At 31.8% G+C, this 26889-nt stretch overlaps 1 protein-coding gene and 1 long non-coding RNA gene across 8 annotated transcripts; both read left to right on the top strand.

The window, feature by feature from the left end:
- Window positions 1–7635: 7635 nt before the first annotated feature.
- On the top strand, window positions 7636–12786 carry LOC145047472 (ABC transporter G family member 1-like). The gene is made up of 8 exons (XM_078995740.1): window positions 7636–8007; window positions 8295–8374; window positions 8566–9030; window positions 9124–9210; window positions 11074–11190; window positions 11276–11473; window positions 11893–11979; window positions 12064–12786. The coding sequence occupies exons 1-8, from the start codon at window positions 7713–7715 to the stop codon at window positions 12694–12696; spliced, it is 1962 nt and encodes a 653-aa protein (XP_078851866.1). The 5' UTR covers window positions 7636–7712; the 3' UTR covers window positions 12697–12786.
- Window positions 12787–13781: 995 nt separating this feature from the next.
- Window positions 13782–17229, top strand: LOC145047471 (uncharacterized). 7 transcript variants are annotated; one of them, XR_013682247.1, is made up of 6 exons: window positions 13782–14117; window positions 14285–14370; window positions 14501–15529; window positions 15667–15774; window positions 16016–16532; window positions 16618–17010. It is a non-coding gene; the product is annotated as an uncharacterized LOC145047471 (long non-coding RNA). The 7 variants fall into 7 exon arrangements; XR_013682248.1 differs by having other exon boundaries at window positions 14501–15774; window positions 16016–16122; window positions 16277–16532; XR_013682246.1 differs by adding an exon at window positions 17033–17229 and having other exon boundaries at window positions 13785–14117; window positions 14501–15774; window positions 16618–16912.
- The last annotated feature ends 9660 nt before the right edge of the window (window positions 17230–26889 follow it).

Genomic DNA, 26889 nt, shown 5'->3' with positions numbered 1-26889 from the left:
ACTCCTCATTAAAAGTATAATGCTATTAAAGAATGTACTAGAACACTATTTTTCAAAATCCCAACTCTAGTTACTTTAGGAAAAATGTGAAAAGTATGCTAATCCATGAAATTGCACATTATGCTTTATTGGTCGTTAGTGAAGCGTGTGTGGTTAACCGGCACACTAAAAGGCACTAATAAAGAGTAGTAATGGGTATCTTATAATTATCATTTTGATGGAGCGTGTGTGGTTTACCGGCACATCAATAGTTAATGATAAAGACAATAAGATTACCAAGCACATTTGCATGGTTATTCACATCTAGTTTGTGATCCTCGGTATCCCAGTCACAAATAGTAGAGCATAATCTGAGATTAAAACATGCCATTAAATAGTTTTAATGTATCTCAAAAGAATTAGGAATTTCACTTCATTTATTTTGTCTAATGGTGGAATTGGTGAATCGTCATTCACCTACCTTTATGAGATTTGAACTTGGATCTCGACATCCCATTTCTAAGTTGTAAATCGTCATAGTTGGGTCCTAACCTTGATATGATATCTTTGGGTTATTATATTGAGGTGTCTTGGAATCTAACTAAAACTATCTTTCTTTTCAGATGTCTACTCCTGGAAACACTTCTGCTTCATCATCCTCCAGCAACAACTTCTCTCTACTAAACATCTGCTCCAAAGTCGTTATGGATGGCTCCAAATATAAAGATTGGATGCGTAACATCAAGATGGCGCTTAGATTTGAGGACTTGAAAAGGAGCTCAAAGAACTTGATGAGTCAAAAGCCACTCCCGAAGAGTATGCTGCCTACAAGAAACACTATGATGATGCTACCAAAGTGGCATGCATCATGGTTGCAACCATGTCCCTAGAATTGCAGAGGTACTATGAGGACTACTGGCCTTTTGAGATGAACAAGGAACTTATGGAAAAGTACCATAAGCGAGCTGTATAGAGCGTTTGGTCAAGCTCAACATTCACTTTGATGAGGAATTGGCCATTGACATGGTCTTGAACTCATTACCTGATTGTTATGGTCAGTTTATCTTAACTTACCATTTGAACAACACTGAGCAGACTTTGGCCCAATTGCACAACTTGTTGCAGACAGCTGAGGCAGGGATGAACGGTAAAAGTATACCCTCCACACCTGCAAGTGCCCCTTTCTTGGCCATTGGACAGGGAAAGGGGAAGAAGAGGAAAGGTCCTCCCAAGCAAAACTGGAAGAGCAAGGCTCAAGCTGTGTCATCTAGTAATGGCCCGAAGGCAAAGCCCAATGGTTCCACTCCCGATGTTTTTGATCCAAAAGAGGCCATTTGCTTTTACTGCAATCAAAAGGGGCATTGGAAGAGATCTTGCCCACAATATCTGCAAGATCTCAAGGATGGCAAAGTGAAGCCATCCTCGGCAGGTATTTACACTATTTCTGCTAATAACTCATTATCTTCTCGTTCATGGGTCCTTGATACAGGATGTGGTTTTCATAACTGTTCCGATTTGCAGGGGCTAAAGGAAAGTGAGGAGATAGAGCATGGGAGGATAAACTTGATCATGGGGAACAGAAAGTCTTCACCAGTGACCAAGATCGGAGTTTATCAACTATTGCTTAGTAATTATGTTAGATTAGACTTAATAAATTGTTGCTATTCATCTGAGATGAAAAGAAACATTATTTCATTTCATGCATTGTTCAGACAAGGTTTTAAATATTCTTTTAATTATTTGAATGGTTCAATTTCTGTTTATAAGAATGGTGTTTTTGTGTTTGAAGCTTTACCTTGTGATGGTGTGTATGAAACAGTGACTTGTGTTGATAGCTTAGGAAATAGTGTACTTAATATTGACTTGTCTAATAGTGTAGACAAGGCATGCTTGTGGCATTGTCGTCTTGGACACATTAACAAGAAACGCATAGGCCAACTCCAAAAGGATGGAGTGTTGGAATCATTTGACCTAAAATTAAATGATATGTGTGAATCTTGTCTTTTGGGAAAGATGAAAAAATCACCATTCACAGGGTCTTGTGAAAGAGGTGAAGGTCTGTTGGATCTCATACACACAGATGTGTGTTGGCCCTTCAGATCAACCACAAGGGATGCTAATCGATTCTATGTGACTTTCACTGACGATTATAGAAGATATGGTTACATCTACTTGATCAAACATAAGTCAGAAACCTTTGAAAAGTTCAAAGAGTTTAAGCATGAAGTCGAAAATCAATTGGGCAGAAAGATCAAGATACTTAGATCCGATAGAGGCGGGGAGTATCTTAGTACTGAGTTCAACGACTATCTGAAAGAATGTGGGATAGTCTCACAATTGACTCCTCCTAGGACACCACAGTTAAATGGTGTAGCTGAGAGGCATAATCGAACCTTGTTAGACATGGTTCGTTCTATGATGAGTCGTGCCTCGCTTCCTATTCACTTCTGGGGGTATGCCTTAGAGACAGCCGCCCACATCCTCAATCTTGTCCATACAAAGAAGGTTGCCAAAACACCTCACGAAATGTGGATAGGGAAAGTTCCCTCGTTAGCACATATTAAAGTCTGGGGTTGTGAAGCTTTCGTAAGACGAGAGACTCACGACAAGCTAGCAGCTAGAAGTGAGAAATGTGTTTTCATTGGTTATCTAAAGCAGTCTTTTGGATATTTGTTCTACAGACCTAGTGAAAACGTGGTGTTTGTAGCTTGAAGATGAGTCTTTCTGGAAAGAGAGCTCATATTCAAAGAGGACAGTGGGAGTACCATTGACCTTGAAGAGATTCAAAAGTCAACCAATGAAGGAACCTTAGATGACACTAGCACTCAACCAGAGGAAACAGTTCCTGTTGAACCGGTTGATAAATCATTACCACTTCGAAGATCCACTAGGGTGAGTGTGCCACCTGAGTTGTATGGTTTTCATATTACTTCAGATGGTGACACATTCATAAGTGACAGAACACTGGTAAACTTAGATGAACCAGTCACTTATAAGGAAGCAATGGCAGGCCCAGAGGCTTCCAAGTGGAAAGAAGCAATGGACAGCGAGATTAAGTCCATGCATGACAACCAAGTTTGGAATTTGGTTGATAGTGCACCAGGTCGGAAGACAGTTGGGTGCAAATGGATCTTCAAGAAGAAGACAGACATGGATGGGAATGTGCATACGTTCAAGGCTCGATTGGTTGCAAAAGGTTTCACTCAAACCCCAGGGGTTGACTATGATGAGACTTTTTCGCCGGTGGCTAAGATTAAATCTATTAGAATATTGCTCGCCATATCTGCCTTTCATGACTATGAAATCTGGCAGATGGATGTCAAGACTGCCTTCCTTAACGGGAAGTTGGCTGAGGATTTTTACATGAGTCAGCCAGAGGGTTTTGTTGATGCAAAGTTTCCCAATAGAGTATGCAAGCTTGAGAAATCCATTTATGGATTGAAACAAGCATCTCGCAGCTGAAATATTTGCTTCCATGAGAAAGTCAAAGAGTTTGGTTTCTCTAGAAGTGAAGATGAGTTTTGTGTGTATATCAAGGCTAGTGGGAGTATAGTAACTTTTCTGGTGTTATATGTCGATGACATATTACTCATTGGTAACGAGGTTCCAACCTTGAATGAAGTTAAGTCTTGGCTTGGAAAGTGTTTTGCCATGAAAGACCTAGGAGAAGCCGCCTATATTCTTGGGATTAGAATATTGAGAGATAGAAAGAAGAGACTAATTGGACTTAGTCAGAGCACATACTTGGATAAGGTACTAAAGAGGTTTAGTATGGAAAATTCCAAGAAGGGAGAGCTACCTATCCAGAGCAATACCAAATTGAGTAAGACTCAGTGCCCGAGTACAGATGAGGAAATAGATGACATGAGTCGTATACCTTATGCTTCCGCTGTCAGATCGATCATGTACGCTATGACATGTACTCGCCCTGATGTGGCATTTGCTTTGAGCATGGTCATTCGGTATCAGGGAAACCCAGGTAGAGCTCATTGGATAGCCGTGAAGAATATACTCAAGTATTTGCGAAGAACGAATGACTGGGTCCTTGTACTTGGTGGCAATGATACTTTGAGAGTAGATGGTTACAGTGATGCCAGCTTTCAGACGGATAGAGATAACTTCCGTTCTCAGTCAGGCTGGGTATTCTTATTAAATGGAGGAGCAGTTACTTAGAAGAGTTCGAAGCAAGATACGGTGGCTGATTCTACTTGTGAATCAGAGTACATAGCAGCAAGTGAAGCGTCGAAAGAAGCAGCTTGGTTGAGGAACTTCATCGGGGATCTCGGAGTTGTTCCAACCATCCAGGAGCCTATGGAACTGTTCTGCGATAATGAAGGAGCGGTTGCCTTGACAAAGGAACCGAGAGATCATGGTAAAACCAGACATATCGACAGAAAGTACCATTTCATCAGACATAAAGTAGAAGAAGGTCATCTTATAGTGAAGAGGGTGTCATCTGAAGATAACCCAGCAGATCCCCTAACAAAGGGTCTGAGTAGGGCCAAGCATATTCAGCATGCTCGGAGCATAGGACTGAAAGATGATATTAGTTTTAGTAGTTAGATTAGTTTTGTTCTGAAACTTGTAACAAAGTAAATGTAATTGACTTTTGGTGATTAAATAATAAAGTATTATTTATAAGTTTGGGTTCTACCTTTTGCCAATTGTTTATTATTGTGTTTCATTTTTGCATGTTTTACTTCCCGAATAATAAGATTATTCAAACTCCACAGTCGCTCGTACTTTTGGAAGTAAGTAGTGAATCAAGACTGTCATGAACTGGATTGTAGATTGTCTAAGGATAGACATGGCAATAGATTTTGCTGCAACGTTCATGAGTACTCAGAAATTGAGATTTGAGTATTGGATAAACCCTCACTCAGAGTATTACTTCATGGAATTCATCACGAGTAATACTGAGACGATAATATCTTATAATCTTGAAACAGAGATATATGAGTTGTAATTTGCAAGTCGGCTATGCATTGGTAATACGAAAACGCATCAGTAACTTGGTGTTATAAAACGTACTATCATGTATGGTTTGATGAGTAAAAGATACAAGCATATGAGTCAATGTTTATTCGTTCCTTTTTCCTTAATGGGAAAAAGCGATATCTGTGGGCCCCTCGATGATTTGGTGCTGACTTATGTGCTGGGCCCAGCCATGACTAAATTGATGTGTTCATTTAGAAGTCCTACATCATCACTAATCAGGAATCGGGAAACATAGATTCTGGACAAAGAGGTTGATAGCATTCCATGTCTTTTTTCTAGGGATATCTATCAGAACGAAGGATTATATGATCACTTATCTTAGGACACGTAACTGACTGGGTCAGAGTTCGGCAGCAGCTTTTTGGAAGCTACAATTTGCTGGTCAAATTTAGAAGGCATACTAGCAATTATAGTTACAGACTTATCCAAGTGGGAGACTGTTGGATTAGGTGTCTAAGCCCATAACTATAATTGGTATGTACTTGAATTGATAGCAGCACAGTCCTTTTGGGTTGCCCTCAAACCTAGCAACCGGACAAGGAAATTATGAAAGGAGAGATATTAATTTATTATAAGATTAATAAATTAATATAAATGAATTTATTAATATGTTAAAAGATTAATATATTAATAAGAAATTATTTTGTTTAATTAATTGTTAGCCAGAAATTAATTAGAATTAATTTCGGGGTTAAAAGAATTAATTATAAGGTGCAGGGACTAGTTTGCAATTATCTAATAGTTGAGTAGAAGGCTCTAGAACCCCCTTGGATAAGGGTGGACGAAATCTTTAGGGGAAACCCTAATAATTTCATCCATAAGGGCTTGGATAAGGCCCTTGGGTTTGCTTAGGCCCTAAGCAAAGGATAACTAGGGTTTCCCCTAAACCCTAGATCCCTCAGCTATATAAGGAGTCTCCTGGTTCATGTTTTGGTCACTCTTTTCTTTTGAAGAAACCCTAAGGGCCGAAATTTTGCATACTCCCTCTTCCCTCTCTCCTCTAATTTCCTTCTTTCTAGTTTGGGTGTGATTCCATTAGAGGCATTACACTTGTAGTGCTAAGCTTCCAAGAAGATCAAGATCAAGATCAAGGGAATCATCAATTGTTTACTATAACAATTGAAAGGTATGTAATTACTAAACCCTAGTTTGTAAATTTCGATTATAGCCTCTCTCCTCTAGGGTTCTTGTTTTGCAATTCAAAGTTGTATGTTCAATAGATAAAACATAGATCCAAAGTAGGTTGCATGTGAACTTAGGAATTGTTTTCTAGTTTATTTGTTTTACCTAAAACCCATCACTTCCTTCTGTCGGGTCAGTCAAGAAATTAACAGGTAGAGTTTTAGGTTTTGCTTACTTCTTTCGAATTGTAGGATAATTACTAGTTAATGTTTGTTATTTTAATTGCTTAAAATCATAATAATTAATCTAGGTGATTATTCTTCTTTGAATTTGAAAATTAGGGTTTTGAATTACTATTATTTAATTAACTATTTAATTAAGATAATTGTTTAATTCTTAAAAGATTTAATATATTGAATCCAAATTTTAATTTAAGAATAATTACTAAACCTTAAAAAGTTTAAATATTAATTAATTAAAGGTTAATAAGATAATTAAATTTAAGCATTGTATTCTTAAAAGGTGTCTTTTTCACACACTGGTTCTTTGTGTGGTGAATTGTCATTATCCGAAAGTGTTCTGACGTAACATTAATCACGTTAAAAGTATAACACAAAAAACCAGAACATTTATAATATCTCAATCTAGTTACTTAGAAAAAATGTGAACTTGTATGCTAATACATGAAAATACACATCATTTCTTTATGAGTCGTTAGTGAAACGTATGTGGCTAATTGATATACTAATTTGGTTATATAAAGTGAAAAGGATGAGACAACTCGAGTTTATGATTGTTAATGAAACGTGTGTGATTAAACGATACATTAGTGCGAGATAATAAACGAGAACGATGGTGTCACGTAAGTTTGCATGGTTATTCACATCTTGTTTATGATCCTCGGTATTTCAGTCACAAATATAAGAGCATAATTCGATTGTCCTAATTCTTTTGGTAGACAACTGAATGGAACACCAACCAACATAGAGAATACATGTGGAGCACAATATATAAGCTAACATAACGGGTAACCGGTTTACCCATTTCAAACTTCCAAAAGGACCTAATAAACTTGACAAAACAATTTTATTCCCTCATAAAACAACAAAAAGACTTAAGAGACTAAATAGAGCCATAGAGACTAAATAGACCCATACTAAAAACTTTTTAAGACATTTATATCATTTCCCCTGCTCTAGTAACAAGTGAGGGAAGGAACCCCAAGGAAAGAAGAAATCAAAGCTCTCTAGCTGGGATTGTGGCTTTTACACATTTTTTTAGATCAAATACATAGATCATAGAAGCATTTTTTAGAACAGATATATACGCAAATCATACTCTCTCTCTCTCTCTCTCTCTCTCTCTCTCTCTCTCTCTCTCTCTCTCTCTCTCTCTCTCTCTCTCTCTCTCTCTCTCTCTCTTGTGAGTCACGGGAACTGAAAACAGAAGAATTAATTAATAGAAAAAATATCTAGAGAACTGTCATTTATTGTCTTAACAAAGGACTTCCTGTGATTTATTATATATTTAGCCATCCACTTTTCACTTCATGTGCAACTACTCGAAACTCTCCCTCTTTGTAGATCTCTTTCTATTTTCATCTTTGATATTAAATGGGTAGCTTGATTCATAACAACGGTATACGTCCAGAACCAGATGAAGAAGGAGAGTGGGGAATCGAAATCCAGGAGTCTAAGGCCAGTACTGTGGTGAAGAAAGGAGGGGGTGGAGCCTATTTGACATGGGAGAATCTTGGAGTGGCTGTTTCAAACTCTTATGGAAGTATCGACAAAGATGGACGAAAAGTTATACTTACCGGTGCCACTGGTTACGCTAAACCAGGAGAAATTCTAGCGATTATGGGCCCTTCTGGTTGTGGCAAGTCCACTCTACTTGATGCTTTGGCTGGTATATAATTCTCCGTTTTACCCTTGCAAGTTTCAAGAGCATTAACCTTTTTGTGTTAAAAAAAATTAAAATACAACCATTTTTTTAGAACGGAAAAAAAAAAACAAAATTTATGCATGTTATATATTTTTTTCTGTGCAAGTGTTTTGGATCTTAGCATGATATAAATATATATCCGAGTTTTGTTGTAGACTAAACATCCATCGTACGGAGCAGAAATAATCAGATAGGTCGATTCATTTAATATACAATGATCTTTGTGGGTATTCCTTGTTGTTTAAACACAGGTCGGTTGGCTTCAAACGCAAGACACACTGGACGAGTTCTAATCAATGGTCGTAAAACAAGGCCTACATATGGTACTATGGTATGAGCGCAATCCTTTATACTGATTTACTTGGATCCTTTTTTCAAAAAAGAAAACGAAGCACAAACAAACTTTTGCATTTTTTTCTTCAAGATGCTGACCCTTTTTACTGAAGTTCATGGGCTACGTACCACGTACGATTTCTTGATTTTTGTATACATTTACGTGCACATGACCCTAAATTTGTGTAGGCGTACATGACTCAAGAGCAAGCGTTAACATGGACTCTAACCGTTAAAGAAACGGTCTACTACTCAGCTGAACTTCAGCTGCCTAAGTTGATGTCAAAATCAGAAAAGAGGGAGAGAGCTGATACAATTATAAGGGAGATGGGACTTCAAGATGCTTTGAACACAAAAATAGGAGGATGGGGAACCAAAGGTCTTAGTGGTGGCCAAAAGCAGCGTCTAAGCATCTGCATACAACTCTTAACACACCCCAAGTTTCTGTTGCTTGATGAGCCTACTAGTGGTCTTGATAGTGCAGCATCATACCATGTCATGAAGCAGATTGCCAAATTAACTCGACAATATAATATGACGGTTTTGGCCGCTATTCATCAACCTAGTAGTCAAGTTTTCGGGCTTTTTGATAATCTTTGTCTTCTCTCTTCGGGGAAAACAATATACTTTGGTCCTACTCTCGCAGCAAATCAGGTTTTATCTTCTTCTTATGCCCATCACAACTATTGTTACAATTAGACATGATAAATTCATGAAGCTGACTACTTTTGTTGTTTTGATGATCAGTTTTTTGTAGTAAATGGTTTTCCATGTCCCTCTTTACAAAGTCCCGCAGAACACTACCTCATAACCATCAACACTGACTTTGATGAGGTATATATGTCATCATTGTTTTATCTTCGAAATAAATGAGTGATAACATCACTAGAATATCTAATATTGGTATTCCTGGATCATTTTCCAATATAAGATCTGCATGATTTTATAGATTACAGTTTCTTTGGATTCTTCAACTCGTTGTTCATAGTTGTAGCTAGGATTCAGTTTGGTATCTTTTTTTTTTTATAATCTCTTTTTTCTTGCACCATAAAATTACTCCTCGATATTAAGTAAAACCTTTTTTTGGGACTCTTAGAGCATCCACATGCTAATTGTGGTTTGAATGAATATAAAGCGGTCCACGAAATGGTATTGTACAGTGGATTTGGTTGCAATTTGGGTGGTTTTAATGCGGTCCAAATTCATGGCCCGCTTCAAAAACTACGGGAGGCCCCATAAAATCGGATGAATTGATTTTAATTTTCATTATATCTCCTTAATCTTGTTGTTAAAGGTTATTATGCACACTTCTTTCTTTATGTTTTCATTTTTTATCCTATGAAGTTTAATATATTAACTTAATTTATTAAAAATATATAAGAAAATATAAAATAAATCATACCATTAAAGAAATATCGTTGATGTTCAAATCAAGTCCCATATTCAAGATAAAAACTACTAGAACAAATTCATCATCGATATAAAATATTTACTAAATTTTAATGAAAAAAAATTCATGTTGCCTTTACAAAAAATAAAAATCTTTTGCTTTTGTTTTATGATTCACCGTGGAATAAATAAGAAAAGTTAGGGGGATCATTTATAGACTTGTTAAGCATATATAGAAAAATGAAGATATGTTTATAAAATAGATAGGTTTACGTATTAATGACCTTAAATATTGACAAATGATGACATAGCAAGAGGTCCAACATTGGAGATGCTCATAATTCCAAACCAGCCAACTAACACCCCTTTGGTGGTGGAGTTAGATACGTCTGTCAACTTTCTAACACATGAATCCATTCAAGATGTTACCAACATAAACACCAAAATATCTTTGGTAGTCAAAATGTTTGACCGTTGGTATTGTTTTACTTGAGTCTTCATGGTATAATAATGCTATTTTGAATACTTTATATATATATATATATATATATATATATATATATATATATATATATATATATATATATATATATATATATATATATATAATCGGAGTAAGGCTCATATATTACATGAGTTAAATAAAAAAATTAAATATCAAAATCTAAACATTAAGTATTTTTAAAATTAAATTTTAAAATAGTTAAGGAAAAACATAGTTATTGCAATTTATTATCATATTTATTACATTTAATACTTATATAACTATATGTATTATGTAGCTTTTATATTTTAAAATTAAAAAAAAAAAAAAAAAAAAAAAAAAAAAAAAAAAAAAACCCTTAGAAATTGACATGTGGATACTATTAATTTCAAAAATATCAAAAAATAACAAATGTCAAAATTTATTAGAGATTGAGATGTAGTAAAATGCTTCTTTATTTATTATGTATAGTTGAAGCTAATATATATATATATATATATATATATATATATATATATATATATATATATATATTTATATTTCAAGTGTGTTTACAATTTTAAGACAAATGGCTAAATGGATCAATTAAAAAACTTATATTATGTTAAACTATTTCATCAAAAAAAAAATTATTTTATGTTTTTGGTATAAATAATTACCAATTTATTACAAGAAAATAGTTGTTTATCAAGTAAGTTGGCACCAAGTACTCTTGGTATGATATCGACTATATTTTTGTACCGATTGGAGAAAAAAAAGTTGATATTGTACCATGTTCACCCTTAATAGATATTACTTATGTCTTTTCTTTTTACCTTTGATAGGAGCTTGTTAGTGGAAAGGCTCGTGATGAGAAAGTAATCGAACTACTTTCCGAATCATACAAATCATCTGAGATATATATGGAAGTCCAACACGAAATCTCTGTTATATGTCGACAGGTACATATTACTTGTTGTGATTTTGGTATGACTAAAGTGCATATTAAATATAGTAGGAGGTAATGAAAAAAATGTAATTTTCAAGGATGGAGACCCATTTGTGAAAAAAGGAAGCATGCAAGCTAGTTCCATTACACAATGTCTGGTGCTTGTAGAAAGATCATTTATAAACATGTATCGTGACATTGGATACTATTGGTTGCGACTTGGTATATATATTGCTCTGGGTTTTGCAGTTGGAACGGTCTTCAACAATATTGGTTATGGATTTGGCTCTTTACACGTAAGTTTTATATTGGAATGTATAACAAGTTTAAAAGTGTGGATATTTTAGCATATTTCTTATACGAAAGACCCATCTTTTGTGAAGCAAATAATAACCCACATAATAATATTTGGTTGTTTGTTTAAAACAAAAGGTCTGACGTGCTCGATGTTTAAATGTTGGAAACATTTGGTTCTTGCTAGGAAGATGTTATTTTAACAAAAAAATATGGTAACGCAATAGGATAGCAAAATGGTGGTTGCACATTTTTGTGTTGTGTCAATAAAGGTTATTGTTGTCGATTTTGAAAAGGAATTACATAACACAAATTTAATATGCGTAAATAATTATGTCTGCCAAAAGTTATTTCCAAAATTTATTAGAAACCATTTATAGTTAAACATATGAACTCATTGTTTTGGTCCAAAATGACACAGGCTAGGATATCGATGCTTATGTTTGTTTCTTGCTTCCTCACCATTTTGGCAATTGGTGGTTTCCCTTCGTTTGTGGAGGAAATGAAGGTTTATTTTTTAACTTCATGTGTTTCTAAATCATTTTTTAAGTAATTACATTTTCTAACAACTATATATGTTATAACTATGTAGGTCTTTCAATGGGAAAGGTTGAATGGGCATTATGGGGTTGGATCATTTGTAATTAGCCATGCCATGTCTTCAGTGCCATACCTACTTCTCATATCTTTAATTCCAGGAGTCATTGCTTACTCTCTTGTAGGACTTCAGAGAGAACCTGAAAAATTCATCTATTTTGCATTAGTCCTCTTCACATCAATGATACTCGTTGAATGCCTTATGATAATTGTAGCTACCATTGTGCCAAATTTGCTAATGGGAATTATATCTGGTGCGGGAACCCAAGGCTTAATGATACTAAGTGCAGGATTTTTTCAGTTGCCAAATGATCTACCTAATGTATTTTGGAGGTATCCCATGTACTATATTTCATTCCATAGGTATGCATTACAAGGATTGTATAAAAATGAGTTTGAAGGACTTAAGTTCCCAGAGTACTTAGGAGGTCCTCCAACCATGGATGCTGAGATGATATTGAAGGATATACTACAAATTGAGATGGGTTATTCCAAGTGGATTGATCTTGTAATTTTGCTTGGTATGGTTTTTGTATATAGAACAATACTCTTCGGTACCATTAAGATAACCGAGTGGTTGAAGCCTATCATTAGAGCATTCCAGTTGAGTTGTATGTCTGGAAACTAAAAATAATGGTCTTTTTGTTCAGAAATTATGTCGTCAATATAAACTTTGAAACTCCAAGGGTATAAAGTACTATCTATTTTCTTGTGTCAATCTTTATTTCCCAGACATCAGTGTTGAACTTCAATTATACATATGAGAATTGGGGGTGTAAAATTGATTAGTAATTTTGTGTTTTTATCTAAAATGACATGGCACAAGCATATGTCTATAATCCGAACACACCATAACACAAGTATTTGTCCCTAGCCCGAACAGAACACGACACAATGTATTGTTGTTTGGTAACTTGAACATAGCCTAACTAAAAATGAGAAAGCATGACAAAATGACAAAAATACATAAAATATCCAATAATTTAATTAATTCATGCTTAAAACACGACAACACTAAAAAGTGTAACGTTGTGATTTTTACTTAAAATTTTTATTTTTTTATTTTTAACAAAATACATTAACGTAAGATTTTATTTACTTTTATGCAAAAACAACCATTTAAAAACCACTACTTCACCTTCTTGAAAAACTTCCAAAACTTGATAAAAATGTCAAAACATGATTTATAAATTCAAAAGACATAGTGAAACTGAATGTCTCCAAAAGTAATAATCAAAACATGTCGAATATAGTATCATATAATTAAACTAAAAGATAGAACTATCCTAAATATTCCAACCTCATAAGAAATCTCATATATTACTTGTACTCATGCAAGGCAAACACAACAAGAAACAATAAATAAGTGTCGGCAATTGATTCATTATCCGATCATAAATACAATACCAAAGCAAAACATACATATCTTATAATGGGCTAAATAAGTGTTCTTATTTCTATTGAAATTTTATTTTATACTTTTATCGTTCACTTTGAAAATATGTTCTTGCCGCGGCAAAGTAAAATAATACTATTATTTATTATTATTTATTAAATTGCAATATGTTCTTCGCCGCGACAAGGGAAAATAATACTATTATTATTATATATATATTATGGAAATTGTTCCTTAGGAATAGTGAAATTCCTAACATGTTGGCAAAAATAGTCCCTATTTATGGGTATGAGTGGAATTTAAGGCTTAATTTTTATAACGGATCATTTTTTGCCGTATTGTATATTCTCTATGGTGACCGTCTCCAGATCCTTCCAAACTCTTCTCTGAAATATCTATTTTGCGGTTCTCATTCATCGACAAGCTACTTCGCTTTTCTCTGCACCCACCACCGGTCTAAATCTCCACCACCGCTTTCATCAGCTTACTAGACAAGCTTCTTTCTTCTACCATGAGTCATCCGGTTGATACGTTTTTTTTTAGGGCTTTTCAAGAGGAACCCGGGTAAGCGATTCCTCCACCGCTCTCCGTCGTATGCCGTCGAGTCCTATGTGAAGCCTTGGACCGGTCACCTTCGCACCCTGCAGTTACAGGTTCATTTTCTTCAACTTTTTTATGTTTTCGTTTGTCGATGTCGATTTGGGGTCGCCGCCCCCTTCTTCCAAGCTTCTTTACGCACGAAGCTGCAATCCACCAGCTGCTTTTGTTTTTTTCCTCCACTTCTTTTGTTTCCTGACGGTGTTTTCTTCAACTGGAGAAGAGGAACGAACTAAGCAGTTTCAGCAATGGTGACCAACATGTCTCACCATCACCTCCTGTCAGCTGATCACTACAGTTTCAGCAATGGTAAGTTCTATGGTTTGGCCACACCTCACTCCGTTTTTAAGCATCTACATCGGCATATCATACAATCTATTTTTTTTTTTTTTTTTTTTTGTTTCCATGAATTGATACCTTGCTTATGTTCGACAATTAGGGATCAAAGGCGTCTGAAAAAATATACCTCAAAGAGATGAACGTCTTCCTAGCACAAGACAGAGTAATACCAAACGAAGAATAAAAAGGTTTGTGTTTTTTCTGGGTTTCATTTTTTCTAAATTAAAACTTAAATTATCATCTTTTGTTGTTTAATTTCCCAAAGCTCTGTTTCGTTTGTTCAACAATTTGGAACTAGAAGAGAGGGTGTTGTCATTTTTAAGGAATCAACTGTCAACGGTTTTACTTTTCCTTTGAAGATTAATTATTTCTTGGCCATATCCCCTTCCCTGTTTGAATACGATTGGAAAGAAATACTCTATTTATAGTAAAATGGTTCCATGTACAGGTAGGTACTTACTGATATGGTTCTTTTTGCTCAACCTCCAAATCTTGTCTCATGTAAAGAAGTAGGAAATAATCCAAAGTAAAAGAGAAAATAAGTTCCAGATGCATGTGTGGTTCATTGTTTCTTTGCCACTCACATGTTAGACACCTTAGTCTTTAAGGGCATTTGACTCTTTTCTTAAATTTTGTCATAATTTTTTTTTTGGAAAACCATATATTGAATCCACGTAGTATTGAAATCCATTTTTAGTTTATCACTATAAGAGTTATTTTCTCAGTACCTTTATATTTTACATGCATAATAGCCATTTGATGAAATGCCCCAATGAAATTTTGTTTTGTTATATGCATTTTTTTATTTTTAGGAACATTCAAAAATAGGTTGTCTGTTAAGAATAGTCTTCTTTATAAATTAAAGATGATGCAATTTTGTGGACCTCACAATTAATGCAGTTGAATGTGTGAATAGATGCATCTCAACTGGTGGTTGGATTTCAAGTGACTATGTTAATTTTTTAATAAAAGAGGATTTGAATGTTTATTTGTTCATTTATTGTAGTTTTACTTACCAACTCTTCCATTTATATGACCATAAAGGGGACAACCTGACTTGATGTTTAGAATCAACTACACGGATTCTTAGATTGGAGAAGATTAGAAATGTACATCAAGAACAATAATGGTTCAAGTACCCGTCAAATTCAAATTTAGTTTTTTTTTTTTTTTTTACATATTAGGCTAATTCCCTTATTTCTAAGCAAGAGGTTTTGTTAATTTTTGGCTCATTAACTGCTACTTAAGTTGTACCGGCACTTGCAGGGATGCGAAGGTAAATCCATTGATCTAAGTTGTGATTTGGATTCTATTAGGAGGTTGGTTGTTTAAGATTCCCTATTTGGCAATGAAGATGTAATTTTTATTTGAAAAGTAAGCATTGTTTATAGTAAAATTTTACTTTTTGTTTATTGATTGAATGGAATTACAACTTTTTCCATAAAGAATTTACTTGGAAATGTAGAAACGTAGCCCTAACAGATATTTAATACTACTTACTGCATTTGGGTTTCGTTAGTTACATAATTATTACATTTTTCTTACAAATGTGTCATGGATGAAAGAGTTCCCTTTTTTTAACATATTTAATAAGTTTAAATTATCTTGAATCCAGACATCAAATCTGCCATACGCACTCTGAATGGATTAGCTTCACTAAAGTTGGCTTTAGATCTTCTCAGGGAAACTAGGATCAACGGATATCGTACTGATAGAATTGTGGTCAGATCATACGGACATAATTTTTTTTTTTTTTGCAGACTTGATCATATTATACAATAAAAACATTATACATTTGTGTAGGCTAATGGAGTTTTCATGATTTAAGTTTAACTGAAAAGAAGAAACTTATCATGTCGATTCTGTTTTGTTGTAGGTCAGTACCATTGGGAATGTATGAAAACATTTCCTGTTTGACTATCTTTTATATCAATCTATAGGGGTGATCATTTTCTACTAGATATCGTTCACACCGTGCATGGATATTTAAAGCAGAAGGTTGATGAAGAACAGACATGATCATATCATTTTCTAAGATGGATTGATTATCTAAGACCCGGTCTTAAATGAGGAAACTTTACTTCACAAGAAGCCATGCTCATAATTGATCTACACAGAACCTTGGGAAATAAGTAATTAACAAGATAAACTGTTTACTTATCTTTTGATTAATTGTTTTGAAGATATTGATTCCTTTTGTTATTTGTTTTAAAAAAGATACGCACAGATAGCGAAACACTTACCAGGAAGAACAGATAGTGCAATCAAAAACTTCTGGAACTACAACAAGAAAAGGAAGCTTCTTCCTCATGCCAACTCCTCTGGTCATACTATTGTTGCTAACCTTAGAAATAACAAAATTCAGGTTCCTGGAAGCAATGAGCAAGATGAAGAGGGTTTGTTTAATTTTAGGGCTTCTGCTCCTTCTTCTGTATAAGCTCAACAGCGACGATGACCAGGTCACCGGAAGTGGTGGTGGTTGACCTGCAGATGGGACCAAATGGAAACACAGGTGTTGATTCCATCAGTCTTCCCAATTTGTTGATTATTTACAAATTTGTGTATTGAAATGGTTAAAAGCTTTCTATCTTACAACTTCTTTCTATTTAATTCTTTTTTGTCACTGTTACAGAATGTTCAAGATCCTACTCTTCTAACAAAGGGTAAAAGAAACATGTAGTATTAGGAGAGGTCAGAAGATAATTTTCATTTTTCCTAAAAAAAAACATTTTATGTCTACTTTCATTTTTTCTATGACAACATTCTACTTTGAAAAATCTATCAACTTGTAGCAATGTCATGCCTACAATATAAATTGAACTTTGAATCTATTTTTTATTTAATTTGGGTGGATGTAATGTATAAAATGAATGATTTCTTTAAACCCAACAAATGAAATGACAATTAAGTAATTACATTTTTTTTTAAAATTACATAAGGGGTAAAATAGTAATTGAGTATGGTACAGGGAGCAAAAACCGTTACCAAAGTCTCTAACAGGGATGAAAATTGTAAAAAGTTTTATACGAGTTATGCAAATCATGGGGGCCACACTGACAAATTTTATAATCGTGAAGAAAATTTGATTTTAACAGTTTTGGACCAAACTGCCCATCCATACTATTTTTATAGTCAAAAAATTTGATTTTAACAGTTTTGGGCTAAAATGCCCCTGCATACTGTTTTATAGTTAATTTTTATTTTCAACAGTTTTGGTTTTCTCTTACATGGCTGTTTCTTTTTCACTTAACCTAGACAGAATGAAATAACTGGTTAAGACACTAATTACGTATTTGCCCTTCTTTTTTCCTCCCAATCCACTCACGTTAAAGAATATTGTCAAAATTTGTTCTTCAGAATGTAAGGGTAAAATGGTCATTTGGTCTTATCTTAAATATTTAAGAAAGTCATGGAAAAAAATTATGCAGATTAATATCGTTTAACTAATTCAAAACAACATTGAGAATTTGGAGAGATTTTTTTCCAACCAAATGAAGATGTTAAGATTTCTCAAACTTATGCAATTTTATTTAAAATTAGTTGATATTGACATTTAAACTCTTTAACAGTAGAGTATTGAAACAGATTCTTAACAACATGTTATTGTTTTTCGTTTATTTTTGTACCTCTTCAAAGCCATTTGTTTAAACATTGTTGAGATTTTTTTTTTCTTTTTTTCAAGCTCTCTTTCAAACAGATTTGTTATGACTCAATATTTATTGTTTATTTGTGATTACCAGATCGTGGTTGTAATCATGTAAAACATGTGAGTTGCATAAGATCATAATCATGTTATTGGTTCGATTCTTATTACTTTTGTTATTATGAGATTGATCGTTTCTGAATGTTAGTTATTAACTTATAGAAAGATATCAACTACAATACAATTTCCATTGCTACGATGTACATTCATTTTTTAATCACATATTACAACATATTCAACTATTATGCATTTGTAAATTGGCGAATTGAAGTGAGTAGCAACATACTTTACTATGTCTACAATTTAGGCAATGTACTATATTTCACACAAAACCGGTAACTGTCTTCTGTTGGTTTTATTTAACATAAGTATCGAATCCAACCCCCGCTTTGCGGGGGGGTTCCCATCTAGTTTATTATTATTTATTAAATTGCAATATTGGTGCTTTGAGTGTAGAGGATAGTTCATTTGCTATTGATATTTTCCAGAACAAACCCAATTAAAAGAAGACTAAGGTATATTATTTAAAGCATTGAATATATAATATATAAGAAGGCACTATCTGAAAATTCGAGATTTTGGTTCTGGTAATAGAAAATTTTTATATTTATATTTTCTTGCCCTCAAATAATTTTAATTTAACAATTTTCAACCTTTATAATTTTAAAATTAAGTTATTAATATTTTATAAGTTACAGTTTTAGTCCTTTCTTATATTTTAAACTTATATTTTTGATCACTTATATTACTATTATTTATTATTATTATGATTTCTTAATTAAATTGTGATATTTTTGCATGTTTTCTCCGTATATAATTGTTTCTATCAAAACTTTATTTTATACTTTTATGGCTCATTGTAAATCATTTATAATGTAAGCCGTTGGTTATGAATATACGTAAATCATGTGGTAAAGAGAGTCGTTTGGATTTTTTATTTCCAAATCCAAATTTATTAAAACCAAATCATGGACTTTTTATTTCCAAATCCAAATTTATTAAAACCAAATCATGTTATATATTGTCAAGCACGTAATATAAAATGTACAATATTTTTAGAAATAGTCATTTAGGTTTAAGTCATGGAAGATTTTTATATTTACATTTTTTCCCGTTAATTAATTTTAATTTAATAGTTTTCACGCTTATAATTTTAATATTAAATTATTTGTATTTATACGTTATGATTTTGTCTCTTACTATATTTTAAAGTTATATTTTTAGCCCCTTACATAATTTTTAATAATTTCTTTAGGATATAATTTCAAGTCTTATTTTCTTCCGCATCCTCGGTATATAACTGTTTGTATCTAAATTTTATTTTGATATTTTTGTGGTCCACTTTATAAGGTTTAATCCTCTCCGTTGTATATATGGTTTCAAGCTGCGTTTTTTAACATACTGGGCTTCCGCAACATCGCGCTGGACTTCCGCGGTGCGCGGACGGTCCAAACCCTAGTTAACATTAATACTAACAACCCCTCCTCCGGTCCTCCCCAAATCCTTATATCCAGAGCATCCGACGACACAACCATCGCTAGCCACCGTTACCGCCTCCTACAAGTGCTCTACCTCTACCATTGTTGCGGCCTCTATCACCGGCAGGAACTTATCGCTTGATCCACTATAGGAAACCATCATCGGCCACCACCTAGGCTACAACCGCGCCTCCATCTCCTCCAACAACTCCAACCTTGTCTCACCTACCTCCCACCACGACCGCCACCTCCACCCAACCGTTCTTTTCCGCCTTTTCTCGTCCATCACTGCCAGGCTCCTCCGACAAGATTCACAAGTTGGATTTATGGTTCACCGAATGGCTCTGCCCCTCTTCGGCTAACCCATTCACCTCCACCTCCTTGTCGTAGCAGTGCCATCACTGCCAGCCACAATCACCTCCATGTCCCTTCCACCGTTATTCCTACCCCGTAATCTCCATCGACAACGGTAGTCATCAGAAGGTGGATGCTTTCTCGGTTAGAATTCGGGTTCATGAATCGACGAGCGTCTACAAAGATATTTGATTGATCTACTTTACAGTATGCTGTAATTTTACATGTGTGGATACCATAATCAAGTCAACTTGTGGCATTGAGCAATTAGGTCATCCTGTTGGTTTGACTGGTAAATCTTTGAGCTGGTTTTTGCAAATCGTAAATTGAAAGACATCATAAATGATTTTTCCTACTAATTCTCAGTCCATTTTTTGTTTTCGAATACTGTTCCAGGGCTCTGTTATATCAGATTTCGATTTTAGGGGTGATAGGATCTTTTCGTGAAAAAATCACATAATTCAATCAAATTAGGTAAATCAATTCTTTATAACTGGGAAATTTGTACCATATTTAGAACTTCTAGAGATCTGAATTCTGTAATATTTAGCCTTCTCCAATTGCCTCAATATCCTTATTGAAACCATTTTCTAGCATTGCATAAGCCGAAGAAAATTCTATACATGTAGTCATGATCTATCTGTATACAAAGAGCAATAAAGCATGCTTATTTTTTCAATGATGGTCATCGGAGATGTGTCGGATACGATGATCATGTGGGAGGAACGAGAGTGGTGATTTAACGATTTTTTTTATAACGAAATAAGACGAAAAGATTATATTGGTCTAAGATGTATTAACTTTTAAAGGTTGGATAAACCTACAATGTAGACGAAGCCATATAGAACATTTCTGTAATTTACTGTTTATTAAATTAAAAACCAAAGAAATTATTGAATACCTTTTACGGATTATTGAGGCAATTGACCAGCTTATGTCTTTTGCTGATTGATGTAGACCAATGCCTACTCAATCTTAATAAATTTGGGTAGGGTACATTTAGGTAACTTTAAATGTATAAACATATGAACACCTTATACGCAATATCTACTGAATCTCAATGAACTTGGTTTGGCGGATTTACGTAACTTTAATGTATGAACACCTTATACGCAATACCCAGCTTAAATTATAATGAATCTGACCCCACCCACTATATCAAGAATTTAACATACTAGGGTGTTTGGGATTATTTATTTGACACCATAAATAAGTTATTTTTAGTGTTTGGATGAGAGAATAAGCATTTATACGCTTAAATAAGTTATTTCATAAGTTAGTCTTTCATTACTTATTTGAAACTCCTTGTTAGATGATGATTACTAATTATCTTTTTACCCTTTATTGTAACCTAAAAGTCCATGTACAAAAAAAACATTTCACGGTTTAATTATTCAATTTGCAAAAATTTTAACCACCTTCTAAAAAACAACTCTGTTGTTTGTCTCTCAAATTACAACCATCTTTTCTTGAAAATCAGATCTGCATATAAAGTCATGCAATGAGAGGGTAAATACTACATTCATAATTTAATAAACCTATTAATTCACTCATATTGAATTTAATATAAAACAATTAAAAAAACTAATGTATTCTTACGTAGTTATACAACACAAAAAATAAATATATTCGAACATTAATACTGAAGTTCATTCATAAATCATTTATATTTTAACACAAAGTTTAGAAAAAAAAATCATACTAAGTTGTAGTCAGTTCACAAGTTAATATAATCAATTTCTGTTTAATACATAATATTCAGAGCTTAATATATTAAATTAACAATTTAATACAATGAAATGTCATATTCTTAACTTAAAAATTACATTTACACTTTCAGATATTAGTTCACAAGTTAATATAATCAATTACCGTTTAATAAAAAAACAATGCTTAATATATTAAATTAACAATTTAATACAATGAAATGTAATATTCTTAACTTAAAACTTACATTTATACATTCAGATATGAAGGTTAGTGTTTTTTTTTTCAAAGTTTAATTTACACAATATTCTAAATTTAAGTTTTTGTATAATGTATTTAAATTTAGAAAAAAAACATATATGTGTATAATGATTATTCTTCTCATATTTCAGAAGCAAACACAAAATTCATAACAAACTTGCAGCATAGTACAATAAATTCACAACTTAATATAGTTAATTCACAGTTTAATACGTAAAATTATTTATTCACATCAATATTATCAACTTAAAAATTACATTTATACCTTCATATATGCAGACATTTCTACGTATTAAATTATGAATTTATTATATTAAGTTGTGAATAAAATTTACAACTTAATACACAAAAATCACAGTTTAATACAATATATTTATAGCTCATTTACAAGTATAATCCCATATGTTGTTGTATTAAGCAATATTTAAGACATCAATTCACAACTTAATTTAATATTCCAGACACTAACTCACAATTTATTGAATAAAGAAAATATATAATCACAGTTTAATAACTTATATATTCACAAATTAATATATAAAAAACACATATTCACATCTTAATAACTTACCGAATTTCGTTGAAGCATTTCATCAAACACATTGTGTTCACCATATACGACATATCCATAATCACCATAAAACAGAAGATCTGAACAAATATACAAAGAGACGTTATATTAACAATTTATTCATTATTTAACTCTAAAAAAGCTTCACTGGTAACATTCACAACTACATTTACAACTTAATAACTTATCTAATTTCATTGAGGTATTTCATGAAGCACCTTGTGTGCATATTTTTTTTGCACAATTTTTTTATGTAAACACCATCACCAGATATAGATACACCAAACATATATGTGTATAATGATTCTTTCTTCTCATATTTTAGAATCAAACAAAAAATTCATAAAAAATCATAGTTTATTACAGTCAAATCACAACTTAATTTAATCAATTCACATTTTAATACATAAAACTCACAATTTAATACAATAAATTTACAATTTAATACACATAAGTCATATATTCACAACTATATTCTCAACTTAAAGTCTACATTTTTACGTTCATATCTGGAGGCATATTTGTGTATTAAATTGTGAAATTATTATATTAAGTTGTGAATAAAATTTATAACTTAATACATAAAATTCACAGTTTAGTACAATAAATTCACAACTCATTTACAAGTATAATATCATATTTTAGTGTATAAAAAAGCTCATTCACAGTTTAATACATAAATAAATTATCTCATATTTTAAAAGCAAACATCAAAAGAAAAAAAAAACATATTCATGAATAATAAATGAGGATACGTTATCTAAAATCATTGAAGAATCAGCGAAGAAGGTGAAGATGAGTGAGAAATAGAACATGTCCTTACTCTACCACCACCACCAACGTCCACTACCATCAACCATATCGACCAACGACCATCGCTACCAACACCGTCAACATCCTTCCCACTAAAATCATATATGCATAAAAAATCAAAATTCACAGTTTAATTCAACATTTCAGACACTAACTCACAACTTAATTTAATATTTTAAACACAAATTCACAACTTAGTGCATCAAAAAAATACGCATTCACAACTTAATGACTTATATATTAACAAATTAATACATAAAAAACACATATTCATAGTTTAATACATTACATTTACAGCTCATTTACAAATATAAAATTCAAATCTAGATAAAAAAAAGTAGAATTCACAGTTTAATACAATATTCCACACACTAATTCAAAGTTTAATTCAATATTTTAGACACTATATCAAAGTTTAATGCAATGAGAGGTTAAATATTACATTTATAGTTTAGTAAACCAATTAATTCACTCATTTTGAATTTAATACAAAACAATTATAAAAACTAATGCATTCTTACGTACTTATAGAACACAAAAAAATATATTTACAAGAAGATTAATATAGAAATTCATTCATAAAGAATTTATATTTTAACAATCTATTCACAACTTAATACAATCAACTACTGTTTAATCCATAAAATTCACAACTATATAATAAATTAACAATCTGATACACTGAAATGTCATATTCTTAACTTAAAACTTACATTTATATTTTAAGATCTGGAGGCTGGTGTTTCTTTCAAAGTTTAATTTACATAACATTGACAAATTAAATTTCATATAATTTATTTAAAATTAGAAAAAAATAATAATATATATGTCTAATGATTCTTTCTTATCATATTTCAGAAGCAAGCACAAAATTTATAAAAAAAAAATCACAGTTTAATACAGTCGATTCACAACTTAATACATACATTTCACAATTTAATACAATCAATTCATAATTTAGTACAATCAATTCACAACTTAATATCATCAATTCACCGTTTAATACAATCAATTTACAATTTAATACAATGAATTAATAGCTTAATACAGTCAAGTCACAATTAATATACAAAATTCAAAGTTTAATATAATAAATTTAAAGTTTAATACACAAAAATGTACATTCAAAACTTTAATTCACCATTTAATAAAAGCAATTTAGGAGTTTCATTCATAATGTTTAAAGACTATAAACGTATTTGATTTTGTTGAAGCATTTCATAAACACCTTGTGTGGAACACAAAAATTCACACTTTAATAAAGCATTTTTAGAATTCTTATTTACATTTTATTACAAGAGTTCATGACTCTAATTTATAGTATTTATAACTTAAAAACATATTAATTAATTCATTCACTGTTAAAACTTAATTTAACATAACTAAATAATAGTTGAAATATTAAAACACCATAATTTACAACTTAAAAAAAAAATATCGTTATTTGAAAAAACTCTAACATAGTAACACACATTCTAAATTCAATTACATCATAACAATCATAAAACATAAACCATTAATAAAAGTTTGATGCAAATATTATAAAAAGTAAGAAAACAAATAAGGATTCATAACTTAATATTTTATACAAATATTATAATAAATAAGAAAACAAACTTGAATTCAAAACTTAATAGCATTTAAAATTAAAATTAACAAAAACAAACAACAAATTAAATATTTAAACTATAAATTCACACGTTAACAAAAGAAAAAAAAAGATCAAAATAAAAGTATTTATTATCACGTACATCAAAGACCGAGCAATATTATATTCCTAGAATATCAAACTCAAAATTTATATAATTAATAGTTTAAAATTTTCAGATTTAAAATAGTTAAATTGAAACAAGAAAATAATAAAACTAAAAGAAAAATATATGAATCAAAAGTAAAAAAATAAATAAAATGTTAGACACGTATATAAACAAAAATAGTTAAGTTAGCATGCCATGTTCTTAATTAATTAACTAACGATGCTTGTAATATTGTACTAGATTAGGTTCTAGTTGTAATAATAGAAATCAAACATGTATGAACCTGTAAGTTGCCTAGTATCCACGATAATACCACTCACAAATTAAAAGAAATAATTAAAATATCACCTCTCTCTAAAATAGAAGCTGTTGTAGTTTGGTCTTTTCCAAAAAAACACAGTAAACACATATCTGAAGGAGATGAGTAACAGATCTGGAGCAAACAATAGTTTAGGATTCAAATTTCTTGGTAGATAATGGCGGAGAACTAGATCTGGAGTTGTAGATCTTAGATCTAAAAGAGAATTTCGTTGATCTATCACCAGCAAAATACAGTTTGTGGTGTTTTTTGTAGTTCTAATAAATAAGAATGGCTAGTAGCAACCAGCGGTCAGGGTGACGATAGTGGAAAGAGGCAGTGGTTAGGCGATGATGACAAATTTGAAGAATAATATTACAGATCTGAAGGTGGAGGTTGTACATCTAACTAAATCTAGACTAGCAAAACCTCTGAAATCTTAGATCTAAACATATCTGAGCAAAGAGCACAAAAGAAACTCGTCAGAATCACGCCACCGGAGACGGGAGGCGGAGGTGGTCGTTTACTGTTGGTATGAGACAACGACGGGGGAGGTAGTGATATTCAGCAGTGATGGCGGCCAGCGGTGGTGGTGGTGGTCAGCGAAAGTGAAACATGGTGTTCCTAAGAGATTCTGAAAGTGTTCAAAAAAATTTAGATTTAGACTTGTAGGAAAAAAAATGTTTAATGGATTATAATATGTTAACAATGTATTTGATGGTAAAATGATCTTTATGTCCTTGCTTTTTGTTCAACAAACAAAATAAAAATAAAAAATCAAAAGTTTAGAGTCTTATAAATAAAAGAGATGGTTTTTATGGTTCTTAATATTTTTTGGTTCTAAACTTTTATATATATATATATATATATATATATATATATATATATATATATATATATATATATATATATATATATATATATATATATATATATATATATATATATATATATATATATATAGGGTTAGGATCATGTGAGACGGTCTAATTTTGTGAGACCGTGAGATGCATTTTTTTTTAGTTAATTCAGGTTCCGAAAATAACATTTAAAAAAAGAATTTTTGGATTTTTCCATTTATTTTTCATTTTAAAATTATTTTTTAGAATATGTAAGTGTAATATTCTATTAGAATATTTCACGTATTAATTTTTTTAATTTTTTTTATTTAATTTAGATTCCGAAAATAATATTTAAAAAAAGAATTTTTAGATTTTTCCATTTATTTTGCATTTTAAAATTATTTTTTAGAATATGTTATTGTAATATTCTATTAGAATATTTCACGTATTTAAAAAAAAAAAAAACAGGATTTTTATTTTTATTTTTTAGTTAGTTCAAGTTCCGAAAATAATATTTAATTTTTTTTTTTTGGATTTTTCATTTATTTTGCATTTTAAAATTATTTTTAGATTTGGTTTCACGGTCTTACAAAATTAGAATGGTCTCAAATGAATCTGAATATATATATATATATATATATATATATATATATATATATATATATATATATATATATATATATATATATATATGGGAAAAGTGAA

The sequence above is a fragment of the Lactuca saligna genome, chromosome 5 (genome assembly GCF_052625555.1).
Source record: "Lactuca saligna cultivar CGN05327 chromosome 5, ASM5262555v1, whole genome shotgun sequence".
NCBI classification, from domain to species: Eukaryota; Viridiplantae; Streptophyta; class Magnoliopsida; order Asterales; family Asteraceae; genus Lactuca; species Lactuca saligna.
This window is presented reverse-complemented; position numbering and strand designations above follow the sequence as displayed.